The following is a 27,277-nucleotide window of genomic DNA, read 5'->3' on the forward strand; positions in this document are numbered from 1 at the left end:
AAAAAAATATGCAATCGCTGTGAAAACTTACTTTCCAACCGAGGCCCGAATGGCCAAATGTCATATACCATTCGACTCAGCTCGACCAACTGAGTGAATGTCTGTGTCCGTCCGTCCGTGTGTGTATGCGTATGTGTGTATGTATGTAACAAAAATATGCGCTCACTTTTCTCAGAGATGGCTGAACCCATTTTCAAAAACTAACATTCAAATGAAAGGTCCTATGATCCAATTGCCAGTTATTGAATTTCATCCCGATCCGACTTCCGGTTCCGGAGATATAGGATGATATGCACCAAAAAATGGAAAAATGTGCACTCATTTTTTCGGAGATGGCTGCAGCGATTTTCACAAACTTAAATACAACTGAAAGGTCTTATGGTCCCATAGCCTGCTATTGAATTTCATTTGGATCCGACTTCCGGTTCCGGAGTTACATAGTAATATGTGAAAATTAGAGAACTTTCTCAGAAACGGCTCAACCGATTTCCACGAACTAGGATTCAAATGAAAGGTCTTATAGTTTGGTGGAGAAAAACTCCAAAAATAGAATTCGATTTCTCTGCGATGCTTGAACCAAATCTTAATTTGAATTGAAAACCATATTATTTTTAAAGCTACTGTGAAATATGATCCGGATCCGATCTCCGGTTCCGCAGTTACAGGGCGATGAATGTCAAAGTTTTCAATCTGGTCCGGTGGAGAAAGAAAACACAAAACGAACGATGTGTGATATTGGTAAAAGACGGTGCTGCGATTGATAACAATTTTAGCTATTTGATGATAAGTGCGACAGAAAGAATAAAAGAATGTAAAGCCGGGGTAAAAAAACTATGTAAAGAAATAAAAGAATGTCAATGAATTAAAGTTTATTTGAAAAAAATATGCAATTTTCACAGCAAGTAATACCGTGTCGGTGGTGTAGTGATGATAATAATAATAATAATAATAATAATAATAATAATAATAATAATAATAATAATAATAATAATAATAATAATTTATTAGTTTTACGTTTCGTCTTTGACTCATCAGTGCAGAGCAGTTCAAATTGAACTGCTTAGTGCTAAACTCGGCAGTTCAATTTGAACCGCTAAACAGACGTAAAGTTTCTGCTACTTACAGAACACTTTTTGTTTTGCAACGGAGTGCAATGTCTTTTCTGACGTGCCGAACGAAAACGTGTTTTCGACTATTTCTGGCCGATGGCCTGATGAGTCAAAGACGAAACGTAAAACTAATAAAAACGGTTATGTGCCCTAGCACAAAATTTGGCTAACCCCTAAATGACCATACCTGCATCGGCCAGAAATAGTCGAAAACACGTTTTCGTTCGGCACGTCAGAAAAGACATTGCACTCCGTTGCAAAACAAAAAGTGTTCTATAAGTAGCAGAAACTTTACGTCTGCTTAGCGGTTCAAATTGAACTGCCGAGTTTAGCACTAAGCAGTTCAATTTGAACTGCTCTGCACTGATGAGTCAAAGACGAAACGTAAAACTAATAAAAACGGTTATGTGCCCTAGCACAAAATTTGGCTAACCCCTAAATGACCATACCTGCATCGGCCAGAAATAGTCGAAAACACGTTTTCGTTCGGCACGTCAGAAAAGACATTGCACTCCGTTGCAAAACAAAAAGTGTTCTGTAAGTAGCAGAAACTTTACGTCTGCTTAGCGGTTCAAATTGAACTGCCGAGTTTAGCACTAAGCAGTTCAATTTGAACTGCTCTGCACTGATGAGTCAAAGACGAAACGTAAAACTAATAAAAACGGTTATGTGCCCTAGCACAAAATTTGGCTAACCCCTAAATGAATAATAATAATAATAATAATAATAATAATAATAATAATAATAATAATAATAATAATAATAATAATAATAATAATAATAAGAATAATAATACAAATAATACTAATAATAATAATAATACTAATAACTATAATTATGTTAATAAAAATAATTATAGTAATAATACCAATAAAAATCCTACTACATGTTTTATGCTGCTGATTCATGCTGTTAAGCTTTACTTACATATACAGAAGTAAAAGAAACACAAGCTCGTTTCGTTTGTTAAACTTGGTTTTATCGGTTTAATCGAAATAAAGCATGAGATAGTAAGTCTAGGTTCAAAACTGTTCCAATTTGTAGGTTATATTTGTTGCTGGCAAACAAACCAACTTCGGCTATTCTGGTCATCTGAATCCGGTTTCGTTAGAATTGGAAATGGTGTTTAAAAACTTCCAAAAGGATCTCACTCACTTTTCTTCAATATGACCAAATCGATTTTCACAAACTTATAGGTTCAAAGTTTCATATGTAATTCCTAAATTTGTTGTGGATGCTACTTCCGGTTCCAGAACTACAGGGTAAACAGGATTGGCAGATTTGTTAGATTAGGTCCGACCAAACTTTCCTATTTCTATTCAATGAACAGTTGTTTTTGTGAATTCCATAGTAATATTTATGATGTAATGAGTAATATGAGAAAGGCATTTTCATAAATTTTGTTCCGAAACAAATGTTTTGTTCCGAAACTCGTTTGAATTTACTGAAAAATTTACAATGAAACAAGTTAAATTTGGTTTCTTAGGTATTCAAATTTTATCCATTTAAAATTTTATCCTAGCAAACAATAGACATACTAATGCCACATTACGACATCAAATAATCGCTAATTGGTAGTTTAATCGCCTTGAATCGAGACTGAATTGAGGCCGACTTTAGCAAAATATACGACTATTCAGAGATAATGTTTATTTATGGCTAGTGTGAATTCAGAAAGCTAAATTCTGATTGATTTACAGCAGAAAAGCTTTCAGATTGATGATAATGCTATGTCCATTTAGAATCTGAAATAATAAAATCATCTACCGATGTAGCGAATTGACCTACAAATAAAGGTTAATACATCAAAATAAAGATAATTCACTGTACTTTAAGGAAAAAAAATCAATAAAAATCATTTCTCTTCGTTTCGAATGAAAATTCTTCTTTATTTTTTGGAGTCATCTGTCTTGGCACATTTGTTCCTCATTTTGGTAATCTCAGTCGAGTCCCGAGCCGTTTTCCCACTTTTCTTAAGCTTCCGCTTCATTATTGTCAAAATCTCTCGATGGGCTAGCCAGCTTGGTGTATTTATGTTTTAATCGATAGAATCTACGTTATTATCGCGGTTGTAGTGGCAGCTTGCCAAATCTAGCCAAAATTCACGGGACCTTTATGGGCTTTAATGAAAGGTAGTACGCGGTTTTTGAGGCATTCTTTCTTGCACAGCTTCGAGTCCATCGTCTTATTCGTCACGAACACTTTGGTCTTGGCTCCGCAGCTGCATATCCTTTGCCAAATCATCAGTTTTTTGGCAAACTTGTCCTTAAAAGCAAGCTTGAACTTCGCAGGAACGCAGTTGTTACTGATTCCCTAGGTAGCAACAAAAAAGATAATAAAACATGTTTGAAAAATAGTCATTTGCCTTCTAAAAGTCTAACGGTTAGAAACATCAGAATCCATTGAAGGCCCAAATCAACACTTCCGATGGAATTCACAACTGTCTTCCTAGTAGTTTATGGACTGGTGAAAAAAACCCTTGCTCTTTTGAAGAAGCCTCAACCAAATTTGATTTCGTTGCTTCCCCGGCTCAATATGGCTGCCTTTTGCCGCATTGACAAACCCGGAGGCCGTCGTCCACTTCTCCGTCGGTGTTCCACCTTCATTCATCAGTTGCCAAACCCAAATCGACCGATAATGGCATTCGTTAGTCGTCAGATCACGTAACATTGCAGCGCCGACAACCGCCGCCGCCACACTGTCGCTAGCTGTCCTGCACCTGACCAGCGCAGCACCTCGTGAATTGTGGTTGGGCATAGGCCGTGGTATTCGTGGTGTCTGTGTGGACGTGCTTTGAAATCATGGGGAGGATTTCAAGACATTTGTCACCTTCCAGCTGACCGCTGGAACCATCATCCCCCACGAACGGCTGAATGAATCCGAATGGAGGGACAGACGGCTTCGGCTACGAGAATTGCGTTTTATTCTATATAAATAGCCATCGGTTGTTGATCGACTGGTATCAGTTCACGGTTCAACCGCATTGAATCCAATAACACCCGGCTCTGCTCGTACGTAAGTGAAACCGACTTAGCAACAATCAACATGTACGCCAAAGTTCAGGTGAGTAGGCTAATCCAATCGAAAACGGGTCGGAACGGAGTTCTAATCAGGGCCTTGCACGTGATTTGCTACCACCATTGCAGATTTGCCTGGTTTTGTGTGCTTTCGCCAGCTTCGTATCGGCCGGAGTTCTACCGCTGGCCGCAGCTCCACTGGCCGCAACCGGAGTGATTGCACCGTACGCCACGTCCTACAATGCCCACACCGTGAACCACAACATTGCGGCTCCTTACGTGGCGGCGGCTGCTCCGGTCGTTGCCAGATACGCAGCGGCAGCGCCGGCGGTGATCCCAGCAGCAGCAGCCTTAGCCGCCGCTCCAGCGTTCGCGGCCTACAGTGCGGCTCCCCTGGGATATCCATATCTGTTCTAGCCCACCTTCCTGGGGGACGACAAGCGAAGATGATGATGATGAACGACAATGTGATCTAGTCAATTTTGACTCATGTTACCTACGTGTGCAATAGTTGAGAATAAAATTGTTGACGTGTGTTGAATTGAATTGTTTTAACGAGTGTCGTGCGAAATGCCAAGCGCTTTCTGGCAGGCGAATGATTGGGTATGAAACGTTCCGAAAATGTCGCATGTCACTTTTCATAAACCACAAAAAACCAACACATCGAAAAAAGAAAGGAGGCATACTTTAACGAAAGAAAATTTCACCTTCTACAAATTCTACTTCAAAGTGGTTTCGTTATTCTCTTTTTTTTCCATTCTCGTCATGAAAATAAAAAAAAACAACCACTTCAAGCTTAACGTAGCGTGAAAGAAAAGGAATCATGTTCATCGGAAAGCGCGCAACATTTCCTGAAAAGTCACAAATCGTTTGGTGCGACTCATTGGTTTTTACTCGAATCAAACGCAGAGTATTTCGGTTTGGGTTGACGCACACAACATCCCGCTTTGAGCGCCCCCCCCCCCCGAAACAAGCGAAAATCTCAGAAGAACGGGTAATTGTGTATCAAACAAGACATTCTCGGTCTTTTTTTGTTCTCGCACTGTCTCTCTCTCGGCAGGTAAATGGAAAAGTAAACAAATATAACAAGTTTCCTCCCCTTGGCTTCGCTACCGGTTCAATGGAATGGAGGGTAGGCAAAAGGGGGCGGGTGTCGAGTGTCAACTGTCAACAGAAGAATGATTCAATGTCGACGATTGAAATGTGAACTCTGATTGCGACTATTGATTGCCGCTGTATGTGTTTCTAAGTCAATCAAAATATCTACCGATATCGAAATTTCAACTGAATTGCTGAGATTTCATTTCAAAGGTCCCGAAGCCCGTCCAATTGTCGGTTCATGTTTTTTTTCTATTATAAGGTATTAATCAAATGGCGCTCCTTTTGATGAAAAAAGTTGCTAGGGTGGTCCTCATTTAGATTGAAATCTGAAATCTAATTTTTTCAATTGAACTCTTTATTATTATTTATTACCAAAATAACTACTTCAATTGAGTTTGAGCAACTGAGAATTAGAGATACTGTGTAATATGATTATTCAGAACTAGTTGACCACGATAAATCTATGAACAGAAATTTTCATGATCTCGACAACCATTCCAACAAGTTGGTGCAAGTTAGTAGAATGCAAATATGTTTATCCACCTCGTGCCAAGACGCCTATGACACTGGCCCTTCTTTCTCACCCACTTGTGTACCGAATAGCCTGTAAAAACCGGAAAACGACGCACAATGAGTTTTGGTTCGAATAAATACTTTCGACTCATTTTAACAAACTAATGATTTTCTTGGGTTTCAGAAAGTGCTTTGATTTACAAAAAATCTATTTTCGGCTGTAGTTTTTGTGTATCTCATTTCTCGAATGGACAATGTATGGACAACTTGTAGAACTAATTTGATACTATTATTTTGCTGAAGGAAGTATGTTGATACGTCAAGCCGTTTAAGGGTTATGCAATGTTTTTGAGTTTTTTGAAGGTAGTTTTAGAACTAATTTAAATATGTTAAAAAAAATAACACCCTTTCAATTTTCTCTTAAATTTTTACTTATATTATGACCTTTCAGGAGCCGCATAGGATACATTTCTATCGATCTGGTATCTAATAAATATTGATATTTGAAGCTTGACTAGTTTTTGATGAAAAAACAATCATAACTTTTTACTGGTAGCTCATATGAAAAAGCTTGATTGAGCAAAATTGTGCATAATTGTGAATTCAACAACTCTTCTGAAGACAACTTTCCCGTAGAACGTTTCACAAAAAAGTTAGAACAGAAAAAGTGATTTTTCAGGAGCCACCCTATTTTTATTCGGGAAAATTGATGTAACTCGATCAAATGAAAAGCTAGAGAGGTGCTTTTTCCAGCAAAGCTGCTCAAAATAAAATTTCCTTTATTATTGTACAACAAAATCATTTTTGAGTTCAATTAAGAAAGTTAGATTTCAGATTTCAATCTAAATGAGGACCACCCTAGTAACTTTTTAAATCAAAAGGAGCGCCATTTGATTACAAACAACTTTTGTGAAGACATCAACTACAAAAAAACTATTTAATAGTGAACATATTTTTGTCACGCTAATTTTCCGTTTCGGACCACTGTGTATTGGTATTACATATTACTGTAAAAATAAGCATGATTCTCGATGAGTTACAGCAGTTTTAGATCCTTTGCACACACAAATTTTATTAGTGTCAACTTTACAGCTTACGGAAGCAACGACATTTTTCACCGCACGCACAGATAGGCAAATGATCAAAGAATCGACACAACGCTTGATATAGCTATACGAGTAGTGCACGCTTCGATATGCACAAGCTTGAATGTATCATAACTTTTCGATATAAGCAAATGGCCCTTAGTTTTCGAGTATAGTTCAAACAATTTTCAAAAAAAATTAACTGCTAAGTATCATTATCGAATCTCAAAGAAAACAACAGATCATTGTCGGGCTATCCTCAGAATTTTCGATTAGAATCACTAGAAAAACAAATGTTTTGCCTTTCTCATATAAAAAGTTTATGCAATCCCTGTGGAAACCGACTTTACAACTGAGGCCCGAGTCATATACCATTCGATTCAGTTCGTCGAGATAATAAAATGTCTGTGTGTGCATGTATGTATGTGTGAATGTGACAAATAATGTCACTTAAATTTTTCAGAGATGACAACCGATTTTCTCAAAATTAGATTCAAATGAAAGATCTTGTTCTTCAGTTTCATTTATATCCTACTTCCGGTTCCTGAATTACAGGATGATATGCACCAAAAAAAAAAAAAAAATAGTCACAAACGTCTCTCGGAGATGGCTGAACCGATGTCCACAAACTTAAATTTTAAATGAAAGGTCTTATGGTCTGATACAATTTTCTTGAATTTAATTTGGATCTGACTTCCGGTTCCGGAATAACAAGGCAATATGTGCAAAGCTATGAGAAAATGCGCATTCAATTTTCTCGGAAATTTCTTAACCGATTTTCACAAACTACGAAGCAAAGATCTTAGAAATCTTAAAAAAGTCCCCGAAAGGTTGATCCAGATCAGACTTCCGGTTCCGGTATTACAGTGTGATTGGTGAAAATTTTTAATTTCATGAGTATTTTTTCATAAGCGATGGCGAAACGAGGTGCACTTTTTTATAAAACTTTCAGCTAAATTCATTTCTAGTAGATTTCTAGTTGGCAGATCTTGTTAGTTAGTGAATATATAAAACTACTTTAGGGCTAGTAGTCCCCGGTTTCAGCTTCCAAAAGCACCGATAACAGTGAAGAAAATCTTCAAAAACGGAACACACTTCGATTTCTCAGCCGATTTTTACAAATCATGATTCAAATTAAAGCTCTCATTGTCTTGAAATATACTGTGCAATTTCATCCTGATCAAACTTCCGGTTTCGAAATTATAGGGCGATGAGTATCAAAACATTCAAATCGTCATACAAAATGACGATGCAAAACTAGTACGTGACGGTACGTTCCGCTTTGCTTCGTTCGCAGCGTGCTTTGTTCAATTTCGTATAGCGTACAGCGCAAGGTTGCCATAAATTTATATTTTTCAGATGAAAAAATGTAAATTGCTAATTATTTTATTCAATTCGTACCTACTTGTTTGTGATATTACAATATCATGATACAATGCTTTTCTGTAAAAGTATATTTATTGCCTTTCTCATATAGAAATTGTATGCAAACACAATGCAATTGACTAGTGAAAATTGGCCCAGAGGGCTAAGTGTTCTATAACATTCGACACAGTTCATCGAGCTGAGCAATGTATGTGTCTGTGCGTGTATGTGTGTGAGTATGTGTCAAATAATATCACTCATAAAATAAAAAAACCTCGTAGTCCCATAGGTTGCTATTGAATTTCACACCGTCATTTAGAGCGAAGATGCAAAAAGTTGTAAAATTCTTCTAGATTTGACTTAAAACTGATTCAATTTGTAGGGTATATTAGTTACTTACTAAACGAACCGTCTTCGGCTATACTGTTTCCAAGTTCCCGGTTCCAGAAGTACCGGAAATAATGGTTAAAAACTCTAAAACGAGACTCACTCAGTTTTCTCAGAGATGATTTGATCGATATCCACAAACAGGCTTAAATAAAAGTTCCAATAGTCTCATAGATTGCTGTTTAATTTCATCTGGGTCCGACTTCCGGTTCCAGAGTTATAGGGTTAAGTGGGTTTAATCATTTAGTGCAACGATGCAAAATAAAGAAAAAAAATTATCAACTTGACATAACTAGTAACTCATTGAAAAAGGTTACGTTAGTTCATACCCAAAGAAAGTTTCTTATTTTATTCCAAATTGAAAAAAAAATTCTTCAGAATCTTCTAGTGATATTTTTTAAAATATAAGTAATATGAGAAAGGTATCATTACACCACTACGTGGATTAAAAAAAAGGCTTTTTTTAATTGAAATTGCAGGGTCATTTCACAGAAAGTTATTTCATTGAATCGATCAGCTGAAATTCATTTACTGGTTACCCTAATCTTAGACTCGTCAGTGCATAACAGTTCATGTTGAACTGTTATGCCACCTAACAGAAAAATTGATGGATCTTCGAAACAGAAAATTTCTTTGGATGCCAAATGTTTTAGGAAGGCATGAAAAGTCAAGATCTGGTGTTATGCCGAAGAAAAAAAGTTTCCCACAGAATCAACTTAAATTTTTTTCTGAGATAACATTTTCGTGCATTTCTTAGATGAAATAAGAAAACCGCATAATTTAAAAAATACACACAAAAAACCGTCAACTATCACAGACAATATTGATCGTCAGCCGAGGAGACAGCAAATCTGTTCGCGTCTTTTTTTTTTTCAAAGTGTGCCAAATAATAACTCATAGCCTTTGTTGGAACAGTACCTGAATAGTTTGCCAACATACAACATGAATATACCCAGGATATCTTTCACCGTACCCAGGCGCGTACCCAGAAAAAAATTTCGGGGCGTGTTTCAGAACATGTTGATCAATTTCCATACAAATGGAACTTTTTATATAATTATTTGAAATTTTTTTATTGTGGAGTCGTTTGTTGAAAATTATTCATTTTATTTTTTACTTATTTGAAAAAAAAAAGGTTTACATAATATCATACTTTGAGTTTCGGAGGGGGTTTGAACCCCTAAAACACCCCCCTGTATACGCGCCTGACCGTACCTGAAGTTTATGAAAATCTTTGTTCTCTTGACACAGTACAAAGGGAAGCCGTCAAGCCGTCTATCGTTAAACAATTCCCATCGTCATTGACATTACCTGTGTCCGTACTTTTCAATCGATCGTTTGCTGAGAATACTTTTCCAGACGCAGTGGAAGATGGCCTCAATTTAACCAGTTCACAAAACTGGAAACGTTCATAATGTCACAAATTACAGAGGAATTTCAATCCTAAAGTTTTTGAAAGACATGGTTTTATCAAAAAACGTTCGGCCACAATGAATTTTATGAACCAAGTGTCGACGCTAGTAAGCAAAATGGAAAAACGACAACAGATCGACGCAATATATGTTGGCTTTCCGAAAGCTTGCGACTGCGTTCCACATCTACTTGCTGTTGAGAAATTGAAACGAAATGGCTTCCCCAACTGGCTAACCTCTTGGATTTATTCATATCTTACAAATCGTGGTGCGTCTGTTCGACTTGCTTCTTCGTTTCCGAGCAGTTTCATTATCGCATCTGGAGTACCCCAAGGAAATCACCTTGGACCACTACTATTTGTGCTCTTTATAAATGAACTATGTGATAGACTTACGTCTTCTAAAACCATGTACGCTAATGATCTAAAAAATTATCGCATAATCACTACTCTAGTGGACTGCTGTGCTCTGAAAATGGACATGGAAAGGATATGATATGGTGCGACAGAAACGGTAGATAAATCAACGTTTGCTCGTATACGCTCGCCATTTGTGTTTGAGTACTTTACGAACATTATCCCAGTAAAAAGAGTATCATATATACACGATACATGATACCTGATACATGATACATAGTATATGATACATGATACGTGATACATGGCCCATTATAAATGATACATGATGCATGATACATGATATATAATGCATAATGCATGATATATGATACAAGATACATGCATGACATATTATTCATGACACATGATATCTGATACATGATACATGATCGAAGATAGATGATACCCAAGTAGCAATTGGAACTTGTTAAAATTGACATGTTTCACAATTGCTACAGTACGGTTATTTTTGTTGAATATAGTAGACAAGTGATTCTAAAGGGTGATTTTTTAAGAGCTTGAGAACTTTTTTAAACAATAAAACGCATAAAATTTGCAAAATCTCATCGGTTCTTTATTTTAAACGTTAGATTGGTACATGACATTTACTTTTTGAAGATAATTTCATTTAAATGTTGACCGCGGCTGCGTCTTAGGTGGTCCATTCGGAAAGTCCAATTTTGGGCAACTTTTTCGAGCATTTCGGCCGGAATAGCCCGAATTTCTTCGGAAATGTTGTCTTCCAAAGCTGGAATAGTTACTGGCTTATTTCTGTAGACTTTAGACTTGACGTAGCCCCACAAAAAATAGTCTAAAGGCGTCAAATCGCATGATCTTGGTGGCCAACTTACCGGTCCATTTCTTGAGATGAATTGTTCTCCGAAGTTTTCCCTCAAAATGGCCATAGAATCGCGAGCTGTGTGGCATGTAGCGCCATCTTGTTGAAACCACATGTCAACCAAGTTCAGTTCTTCCATTTTTGGCAACAAAAAGTTTGTTAGCATCGAACGATAGCGATCGCCATTCACTGTAACGTTGCGTCCAACAGCATCTTTGAAAAAATACGGTCCAATGATTCCACCAGCGTACAAACCACACCAAACAGTGCATTTTTCGGGATGCATGGGCAGTTCTTGAACGGCTTCTGGTTGCTCTTCACTCCAAATGCGGCAATTTTGCTTATTTACGTAGCCATTCAACCAGAAATGAGCCTCATCGCTGAACAAAATTTGTCGATAAAAAAGCGGATTTTCCGAATGGACCACCTAAGACGCAGCCGCGGTCAACATTTAAATGAAATTATCTTCAAAAAGTAAATGTCATGTACCAATCTAACGTTTAAAATAAAGAACCGATGAGATTTTGCAAATTTTATGCGTTTTATTGTTTAAAAAAGTTCTCAAGCTCTTAAAAAATCACCCTTTAGGTGTTTTTGTTACAATTGTGCAAATCATTCATATTACTGCTTGTGAAACCAATTCAAAAATCTGAAAGGATTATGTTCTGGATCGGTGTTATTAACTGACTGTACAATATGTTTATTTAAACAATTCCATATCAAGTTTTCTCTCAACAAATATTTCTGCTGTGAAACATGTCGAACTTGTTGCACATCATACAAGCAAAGTGCGCTTTTCCCATCACACAATCGTTACGGGAAGAGCTGAGAAATACAATACAAGAACTATGTTTGCTACTTGGATAGATGATAGATGGTACATAATACATAATACATGATACAAGAGACATGATACATGTTGCATGATGCATGATGTATGACACATTATTCATGATACATGACACATTTTTTTTTGCAGAGCATACTCTAACTTAGGTAAAAGCCGCATCATTTTTAACGGCCTAACAATCTACAACGCTCTTCCAAACGAATTGAAACAGATTACGAATCTGAATCTATTCAAAACAAAATCAACGCATCACCTGAAAACACGAAGTAACTTATATATTGTAATGTGTATCAACCGTATGTAGCTCTCGATTAGAGTTAAATGTAAACAAGATATTATTTTTTTTTAATTCTTTTTTTAAATGTTCTCTCCACTTTGTAACTGTTTTTGTTTTTGATTGATATATAATTTTGAATTAAGTCCCGTAGCTGGAGTTTAAAAAAAAGGTTTATTCACATGAACTTCACTTAATCTAGCACTCCGCGAGGCCACGGTCGTTGTTACAAAGGAACTGAACACCTGTCTCTGGGTCCGAGGTGGTTTTGATGGAATATTATGCTGACCCGGCAATAACGTTCTGGCATGGGTTAAGTTTGCTGTCTTCGATGTTTGATGCGAGAAGTAAAGTGCTGATTTGGTGTCTAGGGTGTCCTCTAATTATTCGGTTGGTGGGGGGGGGGGGGGAGTGAAGAAGTGTCGTCCTCGGCACTCGGTTGGTTGTCTGGGGGTTTGGAATCTGACCTCCTTCGGCGTTGGATTTTCTTGGATGTTTTGTGTTTAGTGGATTTCAGGTGCAAATAGACAATGAACAGAGTGATTAGTAACAATGATGAAGATAGTGATGTACCTCCTATTAGGCTCCATTTCCATCTTTGATCGGTCTCCTGTTGCAGGGATACTTTTTCTAGGTTGTTTCTGTTGGAAAGCACTACATTTTCTATTTTTGCAATGTCGTGCGTCTTTACAATTTGTTTATGGATAACTAGATCGTGCAAGGCTCCTTGGATTGTTTCGATATCGCTATTTTTTTCTTTGGATGTAAAATTATATCCCATGTAGGTGATTGTACAGTTTGAGAATGATAGTACGAAACTCCCGGACAGGTATCTATTACTTGGTCCGCAGTTAGAGCGTAGCTTGGAGTGTTGAGCATTCTGAATTAGAATTTGATTGTCGGTAATTAGTTTTGCTGAAGTTTCGTTCTTTTCCTCTAAAAGGCAATGCGGTACTTCGCCCATAACGAGTGGGTAAATGCACGAGTCCTTATATTCCTTAATGTAGGTATTCAGTTGAACGTAATCATCGGGTTTTGATGTAGTAAAGAGCTGTTTATTTTGTTTGATTATGAACTGAGGATAGTCTTTTATGATGGTGTTGTTTTGAATTACTGGATAAATTCGGATGATCACTGATTCTTCCGGTTCCAACTCTGGAACATGTAGTATGTACAGTAATGTATTTTTGCTGCTTGCTATTTTTGGGGTTACCAAGTTGAGTACTTCTTCGGGTATATCTGTTTGGATTCCCTGGTTGTTCAGAATTGTTCTTACTAGATGTATTTCCCTATTGGATAGTATTTTACTGTTTGTGACGTGCATTTTGGAGAATAGTATTGCTTCTTGGATGTTGATTAGAATTTTGTTAAGGGTATCGATATTTATCATTGTTGTAATCCTATCTATTTCGTCTAAGATTTTTTGGTTGATGTGCTGTTTTTCTATTATCTGGTTTATGGTGGACGTCAAATCTGCGATGCTGTTGCCGATTTGCTTGTTTATTTTGATTTGGTGGTTGTTTTCATTTATGAGTTTTTTTTTTCCACAAATACGTTTATTTCTTAAGGCAGTTTACATAAGTTTTTCTTCGCCGTAGCATCACTTTTACATAATATTCTTATCCTAATTTAATTCTAACATAGTCACAACGTTTTGAATTTATTAAAACATATTCTCTTATAGCTTAAATATCATCTTAGGTAACTCGTCATTAATTATGAAATCTACTCGGAAATATTATTTGAACCAAACGATTAACTTCTATAAATTATAAAATAAGCTGTTATTTTCAGACATTTTGTTGATAATTTCATAAACTGTTTCGAGTTTGTTTGTATCATTACATAATTTTTATTCTAATTTAGCTATTGGTTGAACTCATGGACGCAGCTGGGATCAGAACTAAGTCTTAAAAGGGGCCTTTATTAAATTGAAACTCCAATTTTCTTTATGAAATGATAAATTAGTTTCATGTATGAAAGGTCACGACAAGCAAGAATGTCTCGAACTGGGATATTGGATAGTCTACCTTGGGTACGCAAAGAATTTATTAGTTGAGATCTGACATCACGATACTCCACGCATGTCCAAACGACATGATCAATATCCCGATAACCTTCTCCGCAAGCACAATGATTAGTCTCGGAGAGCCCAATTCGAAGGAGATGTGCATCTAACGTGTAGTGATTGGACATGAGTCTGGACATCACACGAATGAAATCCCTACTCACATCCAGTCCCCTGAACCATGCCTTTGTCGATATTTTCGGAATAATTGAGTGCATCCACCGACCCAGATCATCTCTATCCCAAGATGCTTGCCAGCTGGCAAGTGTTCTTTGGCGAGACGAGCTATAGAATTCGTTGAAAGCAATCGGTCGCTCATAAATTTCACCCTCAATAGCACCACGTTTGGCTAAAATATCGGCTCTTTCATTGCCAGGAATGGAGCAATGAGCCGGGACCCAGACTATAGTGATTAGATAATTATTGTTCAATATGTCGTTCAGGCACTGTTTTATTTTGCCCAGGAAAAACGGTTCATTTTTGCCAGCAGCGTTTGAGCGAATGGCTTCAATTGCACTCAGACTAGCTGTGAAGAGGAAATAATGGTTTGGAGATAATGTGACGATTACACTCAAACTATAATGAACTGCTGCTAGCTCTGCTATATAAACAGATGCAGGTTCTTGAAGCCTAAATGAGGCCGAAACATTATTGTTGAACATACCAAACCCTGTCGCTTCTTCAATTCGCGATCCGTCCGTATAAAACATTTTCTCAGAGTCAATATGCCTGAACTTACTTGAAAATATTTTTGGGATTTCCGTCGAGCGTAGATGATCCGGGATTCCACGCACTTCACGCTGCATGGATGTATCGAAAAATAAAGTTGAGTCAGGGGCACTTAGGATGCTGACACGGATAGGAATATATCTTGAAGGGTTGATTTCCTGTGACATATGGTTAAAATATACTGTCATAAATTTTGTTTGAGATCGAAGCTCGACTAGTCGTTCGAAATTATTAATTACCATGGGATTCAGCACCTCACATCTTATTAGCAGGCGTGATGAAAGCTCCCAAAATCGATCTTTTAATGGAAGAACTCCCGCCAGAACTTCAAGACTCATTGTATGTGTCGAATGCATGCAGCCTAAGGCAATTCGCAAACAACGGTACTGAATTCGCTCAAGTTTGATAATATGAGAGTTTGCAGCGGAACGAAAACAAACGCATCCATATTCCATCACTGAAAGTATCGTTGTTTGATACAATTTTATTAGATCTTGCGGATGAGAACCCCACCAAGATCCTGTTATTGTTCGAAGAAAATTTACTCTTTGTTGGCATTTCGTTATCAGATACCTAATGTGTCCTCCCCACGTGCATTTGGAATCGAACCACACCCCGAGGTATTTAAAAGTTAAAACCTGTTGGATCATTCTTCCCATCATGTGGAGCTGAAGCTGCGCGGGATCATGCTTTCTTGAAAAGACGACCAGCTCTGTTTTCTCCGCAGAGAATTCGATACCCAGATGAACAGCCCAAACGGACAAGTTATCTAAGGTATCTTGCAATGGTTTTTGCAGATCAATAGCTTTGGGTCCAGTAACTGAAACTACGCCATCATCTGCCAATTGTCTTAGTGTACATGGGGTTACTAGACAGCTGTCAATGTCATTCACGTAAAAATTATAGAGGAGCGGACTGAGGCATGAGCCTTGCGGGAGACCCATGTAGCTAAATCTGAATGTTGCCAAATCGCCATGTGAAAAATACATGCACTTCTCTGACAAAAGGTTGTGCAAATAATTATTTATAACCGCTGGAAGTCCATGTTGGTGGAGCTTGTCTGAAAGAACATCAATGGAAACTGAATCAAATGCTCCTTTAATGTCTAAAAATACAGATGCCATTTGTTGCTTTTGAGCGAAGGCAATTTGGATGTCAGACGAAAGTAATGCAAGGCAATCATTCGTCCCTTTATTTCTACGGAAGCCAAACTGAGTATCTGACAACAAACCGTTCGTCTCGACCCAAGTGTCGAGACGTCGTAGAATAATTTTTTCGAACAATTTTCTGATGCAGGACAACATCGCAATGGGTCTATATGAGTTGTGATTGGAAGCTGGTTTCCCCGGCTTTTGAATGGCGATAACTTTCACTTGTCTCCAGTTAGGTGGAACAATATTTTGCTCAAGAAACTTGTTGAACAATTCCAACAAACGTCTTTTTGCGAGGTCGGGCAGATTCTTCACCAAGTTGAATTTAATTCTGTCCAACCCAGGGGCGTTATTGTTACAAGACAAGAGTGCTATAGAAAATTCCATCATTGAAAATGGGTTATTAATAAAACCATTATTTGGAGGAGATTCCCGTATAATGCTTTGCGTAGGAACAGAATCTGGGCAAACTTTCCTAGCAAAGTCAAATATCCATCGGTTCGAGTATTCCTCACTCTCATTTCCTACGTTACGATTCCTCATTCGTCTGGCCGTATTCCAAAGAGTGCTCATTGAGGTTTCTCTTGACAAACCTTCGACAAAATGTCTCCAATAGCTACATTTTTTGGCTCGAAGTATGCTCTTGTACTTGGTTTCTAAAACCATAAGTTTTTCAAAATTCTGAGGAGTTCCTCCTCCCCGTTTTAGAAACGTCTTGCAAGCATTTTGTTTTGCGAGTTTAGCCTCTGAGCACTCTTTGTCCCACCAGGGGTTGGGAGGCCTTCTGTTAGTCGTTGGCCCAGGAAAGCGTTTAGTTTGGGATTGTTCTGCTGCCTCCAGAATCGAACAAATGAGGAAGTCATATTCTTCAAGTGGAGGGAGCTCTTCCATTGAATTCAAAATACTAGAGATTCTACTTTGGTATTCAATCCAGTCGATATTTTTTGTCAAATCATATGGAATACTAGCTGAATTAGCAATACATTTGTTACAGCTAATTGAGATGATGATTGGTAAATGATCGCTACCGTGTAAATCAGGCAATATTTTCCAGGTGCAATCTAGTCGAATTGATGTTGAGCAAAGAGATAGATCTAATGCACTTGGGCGTGCAGGAGGTCTTGGGATCCGTGTCATGCTACCCATATTTAATACCGTCATGCTAAAATTGTCACAAATGTTTTGTATTAAAGATGATCTGCTATCATTGTAAACGGAACCCCACATCATTCCGTGCGAATTTAAATCCCCCAGAATCAATCGTGGAGCAGGAAGGGCTTCAACCATTTCATTAAGCTGTCGCTGTCCAACTTGTGCTTTTGGAGGAATATAAACCGAAGCTATGCAAATATCTTTGCCTTTAATGTTTATTTGGCAAGCAACAACTTCTATACTAGAAGTTGAAGGGATGTTTAATCTATAAAAGGAACAGCATTTCTTAATTCCCAAAAGCACTCCACCATACGGAGAGTCTCTATCGAGACGTATAATGTTAAAATCATTAAAATTTAAAGCTATGTTTGAAGTAAGCCATGTTTCGCATAAAGCAAATACATCACATTTTTGACTATGCAATAAAATTTTAAATGAATCAAGTTTTGGCATGATGCTTCGACAATTCCACTGCAGGACAGTGATTGTATCATTTGCGGCGGGTGATAAATTATCCATCAAAAGATACAAAACCTGAGACAATTGGCCATTGAGCTGATAACTGCTTCAAAAAATTTCTAGCTATTGGAAGGAATGCCATTATGAGGGTCTTTAAGGGTTCAGATATATTGAATGCTGAGAAAATCCATTCAACAATTTCCGAAAACTTCAGTAATCCTGTTGGTGGCTGTGAAATGGAGCCCACAGGATTATTACCTTTTTCTGTGCTAGATCCTGGATTGGTTTGTGAATTTGACAAACCAGGAGGCACAGTCTTTGGTTTTGACTTTTTTTGTTTAACACGGGGATCTTTTTTTGAAGATGAAACTTTAGGTGTCTTTTTTGGTAATTTGGAAGAAGACTTCTTTCTCTTAACTGACCCTTGGGTAGTGATAAACGAATTACCTTCACTATTTTCGTCAGAGTCAGAGTCCTCTGTTTCCTCTAGATTTGAAAACCCGTTTTCGGTTTCCAAAGGGGGGACATCAATGACCGTTTTTAGCATTTCTGCATATGTGCGCTTAGACCGTGCTTTTAAAGAAAGCTTAATTTTGTCTTTGTGCACTTTAAATGCAGTGCATACTGAAATATCCTCATGAGGACTTTCCCCACAATAAATACATTTTTCAATTTCCTTGTTGCAATCATTATCTTTATGAGGTCCTTCACACCTAATACATTTTGGTTTATTGCTACAGTAAGTAGCTGTGTGTCCGAATTTTTTGCAGTTCGTACAATTCATTACATTTGGAACAAAAAGCCGAACAGGGAGGCGAATTTTATCGACATAGACATGGGACGGCAACGCAGATCCGGCAAATGTCACTCGAAACGAGTCTGAAGGGCGATAAACTTTTTTTCCCTCTTCATGAACTACTGAGTACAGTTGTTTGCACTCCAGTATTTTCACACCCTCAAGCATAGAGTTCTTGAAACGACCAACACCATGCTTGAGTAAATCATCTACCGAAAGACTCGCTTCGGTAACAACACCGTCAATTTCGACATCTTTGGAGGGTATGTAAACTTTATACTCTTTATTGAAATGTTCCGAAGAGACAATATCATTCGCGTGTTTCAAATTATTTACCACAACACGAATTTTATCGTTATTTACTTTTATGATCTCTTTGATTGAAGAGAATCGTGATGTCAAACCTTTAGAAATTTGGTAAATGTTTAATGGCTTTGATATACGTCTAAAAAAGACTATCCAAGGCCCAGAAGAGCTCTCCTGATATTTTTTCGTTCGTGGGGGTATCGGATTCATGCTAGGATTTACGTCCATGGATTCATCCATCACATTAAAATTTTTAATCAAACTTTAAAGTAAAAAATGAAACCAACACTACACAGTACTCAATCAAAAGGAAAAGAAAAAACTTCTACCTTGAAATTGTTGTCTATCTCCGTTGCACTGTCGTGTAGATCCTCGATCATTTATGAGTTGATTTAATGTTTTGTTGATGATTCGTAAGTCTTGGGCATCTGGGTTGCCGGCGATCCATTTCCATACCGTGCCAATGGTCTCCCATCTTTTGCTCCTATGGGTCGTTGGTTTGATTTGTAGATAGTTGGAATATAGTTCGCGTATCTTATGTTTGCTAATTTGGTTCAATATACTGTCGTTCTGTGTTTCTTGGTAGACTATACTTGTTAATTGGTTGATTGTTATTTCTATATCAGTAAGGCTGATTGGGTGTATGATTCTGATGTTTCCTGTCTGTATTTTACAATGTCTTATTTTATGCTTTAATATAGGGTCCGTGTTAAGGTTTCTTATGTTCATATCTTGACATGAAATTTTTGTTATAATGATGATAATTCCTATGTATAGAGAGAGCATCTGTAAGGCGTAATGTGAGAGAAAAAATAGAGTTAACTTCGTTTAGGTCTTTTGATTTTGTTTTTATGTCGTTTGACTAAATTATTTTTCATGAATGTGCGATCGGTTACAAATTTAGCGTTGTCCTTGTTTGCTCTTGCTTGAGTCTTGGTACGGATATTTGGAATAATGTAAACCTCTTGACCCTCATTGATTGGTGGCGGGTCTTCTCTTCTTATATTTTGATTGGTAATGTACTCTTGTGATTTTTCCATATTTCTTTTTGCTTTTGAAAAAAGTTCCTGTGCATCTCTTATAATTTCTTCTGGATTTACAATATTGTTTTGATTAAATAGGATTTCATTCGGTGTATATTTAGTTGAAGAATGAACGGTATTATTATATAACGCAACTGACAATTTTACAATTGATTTGGTACCCATTGTTCTGAATTTATGTTTGTTTGTATTAAAGATTTCGATTATAGTAGAATGTGTGCGTTCTATTTGTCCGTTAGATTCGGAGGACGCTGCGTATTCTATTTGTGAACCGAGCTGGCTAAGAAAATCCCTAAGTTGGATGGATCTAAAGGTGGTTTCGTGATCTGTGATTATTTTCTTGGGTACTCCGAATGTACTAATAAATTTTCCTAGTGCTTTTTGCACATGTATTAAATTTTTTGATTTGATGTATATCATTTGGAGAAATTTTGAGAATGAATCGATCAATGATAGAAAACAATGTTTGTCTATAATAAAGATATCCATGTGGATTCTTTCTAACGGCTTGTTCGTTATGGGCCTAGGAGATATTTTAATGTTAAAGGGTTTTCTTTCGTATTTTTGACTGTTACATATCTCACAAGAGTTTATGAATTTTCTAATTTTTGCGCACATGTTTGGGAAAAAGTATGACCGTTTAATTTGTGCTTCTACTTCTGTTATTCCTCGATGCGCTCTCTCGTGTTCTTTTGCAATTATTTGATCTTGTCTATTTTCGTTTTGAACGTCTTTCACTATTTCATCGGTGAAGACAAAGTGACCTTTCTGAATAAAATTCTCTTTATAGGATTCCTGGATGGTTTGTATAAGATTTACTGGCGCCATAAGGGCGCTTTGTTTGCCGTTGTGAAAGTGCTTTAAAAAGTGCGTTATTTGATCTTTATTGAAGTTATTTTGGGATATAATCGTTCGTTGGAAATTTTGAAAAAGGGTTTCCTGTATGATTGTGTCTAAGCGTGAAATTTTGAAGATTATTTGGTTTCGGTAGTAGTTTAGTGGACGTTCGGAGAAGTGTATGAAATAATCGGATGAATCATCGGCGGAGTGTATTGTTTGAGATTTAGAGGAGTTGGAGAGGGTTTCAAAATGTTCTGTATCGGGGGGGAGGGGGGTGGGGGGGTTGTTGGCCATGGATGCTGCATCTTCTTCGTGGTTCCTGGGATCTGTAATGTTGGAAGTTTCGTTAATATTGGTTTCTGTTGGTATTCTACTTAACGCGTCTGCTACGACGTTGGATTTTCCTTCCCTATATTTAACGTCATAGTCGTAGTTTTCTAGATCTAGTCGCCAACGTAGAATTTTTGAGTTTTTATCGGAGGTTTTTATGAAAGTAAGTGGTTTATGGTCGGTTATTAAAGTAAATTTTTGTCCGTATAAAAAAGGTTTGAATTTATTCACAGCCCATATGATAGCCAATGCTTCTTTTTCATTGGTTGCGTATCGTGATTCTGTGTCTGAGAGTGTTCGAGACGCGAATGCGATTGGGCGTTCGACATTGTCTTGTACTTGTGACAACACAGCGCCTAGTGCGAAGCCTGATGCATCTGTAGTTAAGATGAAAGGTTGGTCGAACTGCGGGTACGTCAGTATTTGGTCTGTTGATAGTATTTGTTTTAGTGTATTAAATGAATTTATGTATAAAGGGTCTTTTGGTTGAACAGTCGAATCTTTTTTCAGGTATCGGGTCATGGGTCGTGTTATTTTTGAGAAGTCTTCAATGAACCTTCTGTAATACCCGACTAAACCAAGGAATTGCTTGATTTCTTTTTGGGTTTTCGGTAACGGCCATTGAATAATTTTCTCGATTTTTTCGGAGTTTGATTTTACTCCCTCGGACGTTATAATGTGTCCCAAAAATTCGGTCTCTTTTTTCAAAAATTCACATTTATCTAGTTGAATTTTTAAATTGAAATCGGATAAACGTGTTAAAATCAGTTGCAAATTTTCCAAGTGGTTTTTAAGATTATATCCGATGATGATTATATCATCTAGATATACATAGCATCTGGTTCCAATAATGTTGTTCATGGCTCTCTGAAAAGTTGCAGGAGCATTTTTAAGCCCGAAAGGCATTCTGGTAAACTCGAAGTGTCCTTTATCTGTGGAAAATGCTGTTTTTTCAATATGTTTTGGGTCCATTGGGATTTGATGGAATCCCGATTTCAGATCGATTGTTGTAGAATATTCGGATTTTCCCAAAGAATCCAATATTTCTTCGATTTGAGGCATTGGGTATTTGTCATCGATGGTATGCTCATTAAGCTTCCTATAATCGATGACGACTCGTACTTTTCTTTTCCCTGAGGCGTCCATTTTTTTTGGAACTACCCATATGGGTGATGAGTACGGGCTTTTAGATGGCCGGATGATGCCGTTGTCTAGCATCTCCTGGATTTGTTCATGGATATCTTGTTTAAATTGGTGAGGGTACCGATAATTTTTTGTATAAATTGGAGAGTTATTCGTAGTATGGATTTTATGTTTGGTTGCGGAAGTAGACGTTAATTTTTCTTCGTTTCTTTGAATTACACGTTCATGTTTTTTCAGAACGTTTAACAATTCAGACTTCTCTAGTTTCGAAAGATGGCTTGTTCTAATTCTAGTCTCTATATCGGTATCTGGGTTGTTTTTTGAAAGGTCGATGCTATTAGGAGGAATCGTTTCGAAGTTGTTAACTTTTAGTTGAAGTTTTGAAGTCGCCATTATTTGTTGTTTCTATGGTTACACAGTGGTTATAGAGTCGTCTAGCTGGATAGAACTTCGAGTAAGATAGTTGTTTATCGAGAAATTTTATAGTTTCGTTTTCGTAATCGATGTGTGATTTCAATTTGGCAAGAGTTTCCGAACCTATTATACCATCGAAGAAATGGTGGAATTTTTTAACGTAAAATGAGAGTGGTTTGAAACTACCATTGAAGAAATCTATCTTACCTTTCCTGGTCACGTAACTGGTTCCACACACATTTTTGATTTCTGTGTCTGGGGTAATTTTGGTGTTTTCTAAAATATTAGGTGCGATTGTTCGCTCCTGTGTCTATTAACATTTTAATTTGTTCTCTAGTAGTTGGATGAATAAATTTTAAATAAGGTAAATAATTTAGGTTCTCTCGTGATTTGTGTTGACCGAGTGAAAATTTAGGTCCAGTTCTTCTTCGTCTTCAGACTCCGATTCCGAAATTGGTTCGGGTTGTGACTCTTCGTGGGGTGGGTTCTTTGTCGTCTCGTGATTATTTATGGTTCTCTTATTAATAGTTAATCGGCTCCGAGTGGAACCGGTTTCCATAGGTTCCGATTCATTTATTTGAATTTCTTGTTTAATTTGTTTTTTGTTCTGGTTAAATTTGTTAGTTCCGGGTTTCTGGTCGAAGTCTTTGTGCTTGTATTTTTTGTCGTGATTTTCTGTTTGTATTTTGTGTGCTGCGATTTCTTTAGATTTAAATTTGCAGAGGAACGCGTATGCGTCCTCCATGTCTTTAGGCCTGGCGGCCTGTGCATAGCCGAAATAGGGTTCTGTCAAGCCGGATATAAATGCTGCCAGGGCATCCTCTTCGATAAATTCGTTTATTGTGTCCCAGCTGTGTTTGTACCGTTCGTTTTGTTTTGCTAATATCTTTATATTTTGAACGATTTCTTTAGATTTTTGATAGTATCTTGTTATGGTCATACCGTCGGTCATCCGACATTGCCACAATTGGCATTTGTACGTTGACAATTCCTGGCGGTCTCCCAGTGCATTAATTAAAGTCAATTTGATTTCTTCGAAACTGTCTGGGTTGCCAGCCAGGCATAGGACGTCTTTAGCTTTTCCTTGAATTTTGTTTGATATAGCTGTTATGTACATTTTGAACTGTTGGGAAGACACATGCGGCTCGAAAGCATTCAAAGTTTCCTCCGCTGTTTCTAGCCAAGAATTCAACTGTTTCCTATTGCCGTCGTAGGTTGGTATCATTTTGATCGGGTCTGGTATTTTGAAAAGTTGATCAATATTGGTGGTTACATATTGCGTGCTTGTTGAGGAAGGAAATGTGTTCGTGTCCAACCTCGTTTGAAATTGAGAGAACATGTTATCATGTTCTGTTTGTTTTGCGGAGAATGACTCCATCATCTGCATCATCGCCTGCAATTGAGCGTTTATTTGCTCCATATTGCTATTTAGTGAAAGATTTTCTATGGAAGGAATTTCCTTTACTGGTATATGTGCTAGATCTCCTGAGTCAGAAGAGGCACTGCTTTCCTCTGAATCTGATGATACACACGCACTGTCTCTAATCTGATTCCACAAATGGTGGATTCGATTATGACTTTTTTTCTCTTTTGGCATGTGTTGCAAAAGAATATTTCGAGCGCACACGTTCGCTTAGAACTCGTGTGGCTACTGAAATTGTGCTTCGCTCAGAACTTCACAATTTCAAGGAAGTCGAATTTCGCTTAGAACACTTCGTACTTCCAGCGGTGGGTCTTGTTATACACTTATATGAAAGAGAAAAACAAACTCACCTTAGCAATCGTTTTGTGCGGGGTTCGGGGTTCTTCCAGTGATAGCGTAGGGTGCACGGTGGAGCCTCAACTCTGTAAAGATGCTAGCACTCACTATAGTTCTTTAGTTCGTGGTTCGCGGACTCACTTTAGTTGGATTTACAAATCCTAACTTTTACACTGTTTTTTACACTCACTACTTGTTCACTATTTTACTGGAACCGCACGGCTGCGCCAATTTTGAATTAAGTCCCGTAGCTGGAGTTTTAAAAAAAGGTTTATTCACATGAACTTCACTTAATCTAGCACTCCGCGAGGCCACGGTCGTTGTTACAAAGAAACTGAACACCTGTCTCTGGGTCCGAGGTGGTTTTGATGGAATATTATGCTGACCCGGCAATAATGTTCTGGCATGGGTTGAGTTTGCTGTCTTCGATGTTTGATGCGAGAAGTAAAGTGCTGATTTGGTGTCTAGGGTGTCACGTAATTATATGTATATTTTTTTGTTTGTTTGTTGTTTTTTTTTCAATTGTATTGTCTCTGTAGCAAGCTAGGGTCTAACTGTGATATTGACCAGAAAGTTCTCTGTGTGAGCTTTTTGGTATGAGTATCTGTGATGGGTTAGGTTATTTTTTTGTTTCATTTGTTTTAAATTTTTTTAAGGCACACTGCTTAAGGGTTAGTTTATTTAGCGTTCCTTATATCGTGTTACGTGCAGCGATGTCATGCTGTATTAACTGTTTGCATGCTTCTATCAAACATATAATAGTCAACTTCAGTTTCATTCACTCGTTCACTTATTCCATTATTCAAGTTTTCATTTTCTAAATCACTCACTCGTTCCATTCTTCTATCCATTTAGCTACGCATATACTGATCCATTCATTTATTCATCCTCTCTTTCATAGCACCATTCACAAACTCATTTCATTCTTTTCAAATTTGAGCTATTAATTATGATACTAAAAGAATAGGAGGTTTTTCTGTCCCTCTTGAGCGAGAGCTGGTGGCACAGTCAGCTCAAGAGGGCTTTTTTCTTTCTCCGATAGATAATTGATTGAATTTTTCTCTTAAAATTTAGTTAATTGATTAATTGATTTTTCATGGTGCGGATGGCCACTTGAGCAGAAACACTTACCTGCATTAGTTAAGAATCCTTCCAACAACATAATAAAAAACTTTCCAACATCAGTTTGAACTCGTCTGATAGTTGGTTAAAAGGACACATCTATTTTATTCAAACCAGAAAATTCCCAAAAAATATCGGATGAATTGCTCCTCTTTTATTATTCGTTGCACGTGACATAAGCGAATCAATATTGTATGAATCTTTTAGCTGGAGAACATCCTCACATCCTTTTTCCGTCGAATCGATTTAGCGTGCACAAACAAAAACCACTTCCGCGCTACTTCATCGGTTTTGTCCCCCTCGGGAAGCCAATTGATTAATCGTTTCTGAATTTTCTAGTGGTTGACCTTTTTCAGGCCACTTCATGGAGGTGATGATCCCAAAATTAATACCGGTCCGAACTTTCCGAAGAAGAACCGTATTGTTTTTCCAGCAAGGATAATATCTGCCAGCACTTTTGACACCCGTCCCATTCTCGGTTGTTCATTTCATATCGAAAAATTCCCATCCCCCTTTGGTTTGTCTTATCTCGTTTTTCTACGCTCCACTAGGCACCAACGCCAATCGATGAAAGTGGACCATCGAATCGTTGGCCGGCGGCGTCGGACTGGTTCTGTTCACTGGCCCGAGCTACCGTCGACTGTTCTGTTGGCAAACAAACCCAAGGATACCGAAAACTGAAACGGCTTCGATTTGCTCTCACTGTATCAATCGGTTCACCATATTGTCATATCTACATACAAGCACACACACACACACGCATACACATGACCCATTCGATGTGAACTGAAGCGCAGCGGATGCGGAGGAGTCGATAAAAGTAACACCCGGAAAGCGTCGATAATTTGCCACTTCTGTCACCCACAAGCGGCGGCCCCATCCCTACGAAAACGGTCGGGTAGTCTGATGGGAAAAGAAGGATGTCTTGTTATGGTTGGACCGAACTGCCCTTCTAAGTCCCTCTAACTCCGGGGCCTGAATCGAGGCATTCTCGGTTCCATGGGCCTTAACAGGGAGAATCGTCTAACCGGCAGGAAAAAGACGCTCTTTGAACGCTCTACTGCTATTGCCGTAGAGCCCGTAAGCAAAATTGGACTACACACCAAATAATCCTTTCGGGCCCCGTATTTCAGTGGCCGGACGAACGAAACATACACACTTACTGCTGGGGCTACACGTGCTCGGTGACTCTGGACGAACGGAAATCGATATCTTTAATGGTATTCCAATTTCCAGGCGCCAGCAGCGGTAACCGAACAGAAACCTTCGGGGCAAACCAGTACAAGCTGTGTGTGAAGTTTTGTCCTATTATCCGAAGCGGGGGGGACGTTGGCTGGCAGTAGCTGGAGTTGTTTTTGTGTGTCGCACCCGGACCCGAAAGGCAAATCAATGTCCCCCAACTATCGGTTCATCCTGTTCCGTGTTGTGAAAAATTACTAGCCAAGATTGACCGAATAGTGCGGCCGGAGATAAGTCGTTTTATCGGTGTTTGCCATCTTGCTAGGGGAGATTCTGACAAAGTTTGGGAAGCGTGTTCCATAAGTAATTATTAGCCGACAGTAAAACTGTGCTAGCCTACTGTAGGATAGGCTAGGCTCGAATGTGTTATCATTTAA

At 38.0% G+C, this 27,277-nt stretch overlaps 2 protein-coding genes across 4 annotated transcripts in view; both read left to right on the top strand.

Annotated features, from left to right (window-relative positions):
- The window catches only part of LOC131427288 (furin-like protease 1), a 664,527-nt gene that overhangs the window by 98,152 nt on the left and 539,098 nt on the right, over nucleotides 1-27,277 (top strand). The window lies entirely within an intron of this gene.
- On the top strand, nucleotides 4,029-4,667 carry LOC131427290 (cuticle protein 38-like). The gene is made up of 2 exons (XM_058590338.1): nucleotides 4,029-4,172; nucleotides 4,256-4,667. The coding sequence occupies exons 1-2, from the start codon at nucleotides 4,155-4,157 to the stop codon at nucleotides 4,541-4,543; spliced, it is 306 nt and encodes a 101-aa protein (XP_058446321.1). The 5' UTR covers nucleotides 4,029-4,154; the 3' UTR covers nucleotides 4,544-4,667.

The sequence above is a fragment of the Malaya genurostris genome, chromosome 2 (genome assembly GCF_030247185.1).
Source record: "Malaya genurostris strain Urasoe2022 chromosome 2, Malgen_1.1, whole genome shotgun sequence".
Classification (NCBI taxonomy): domain Eukaryota; kingdom Metazoa; phylum Arthropoda; class Insecta; order Diptera; family Culicidae; genus Malaya; species Malaya genurostris.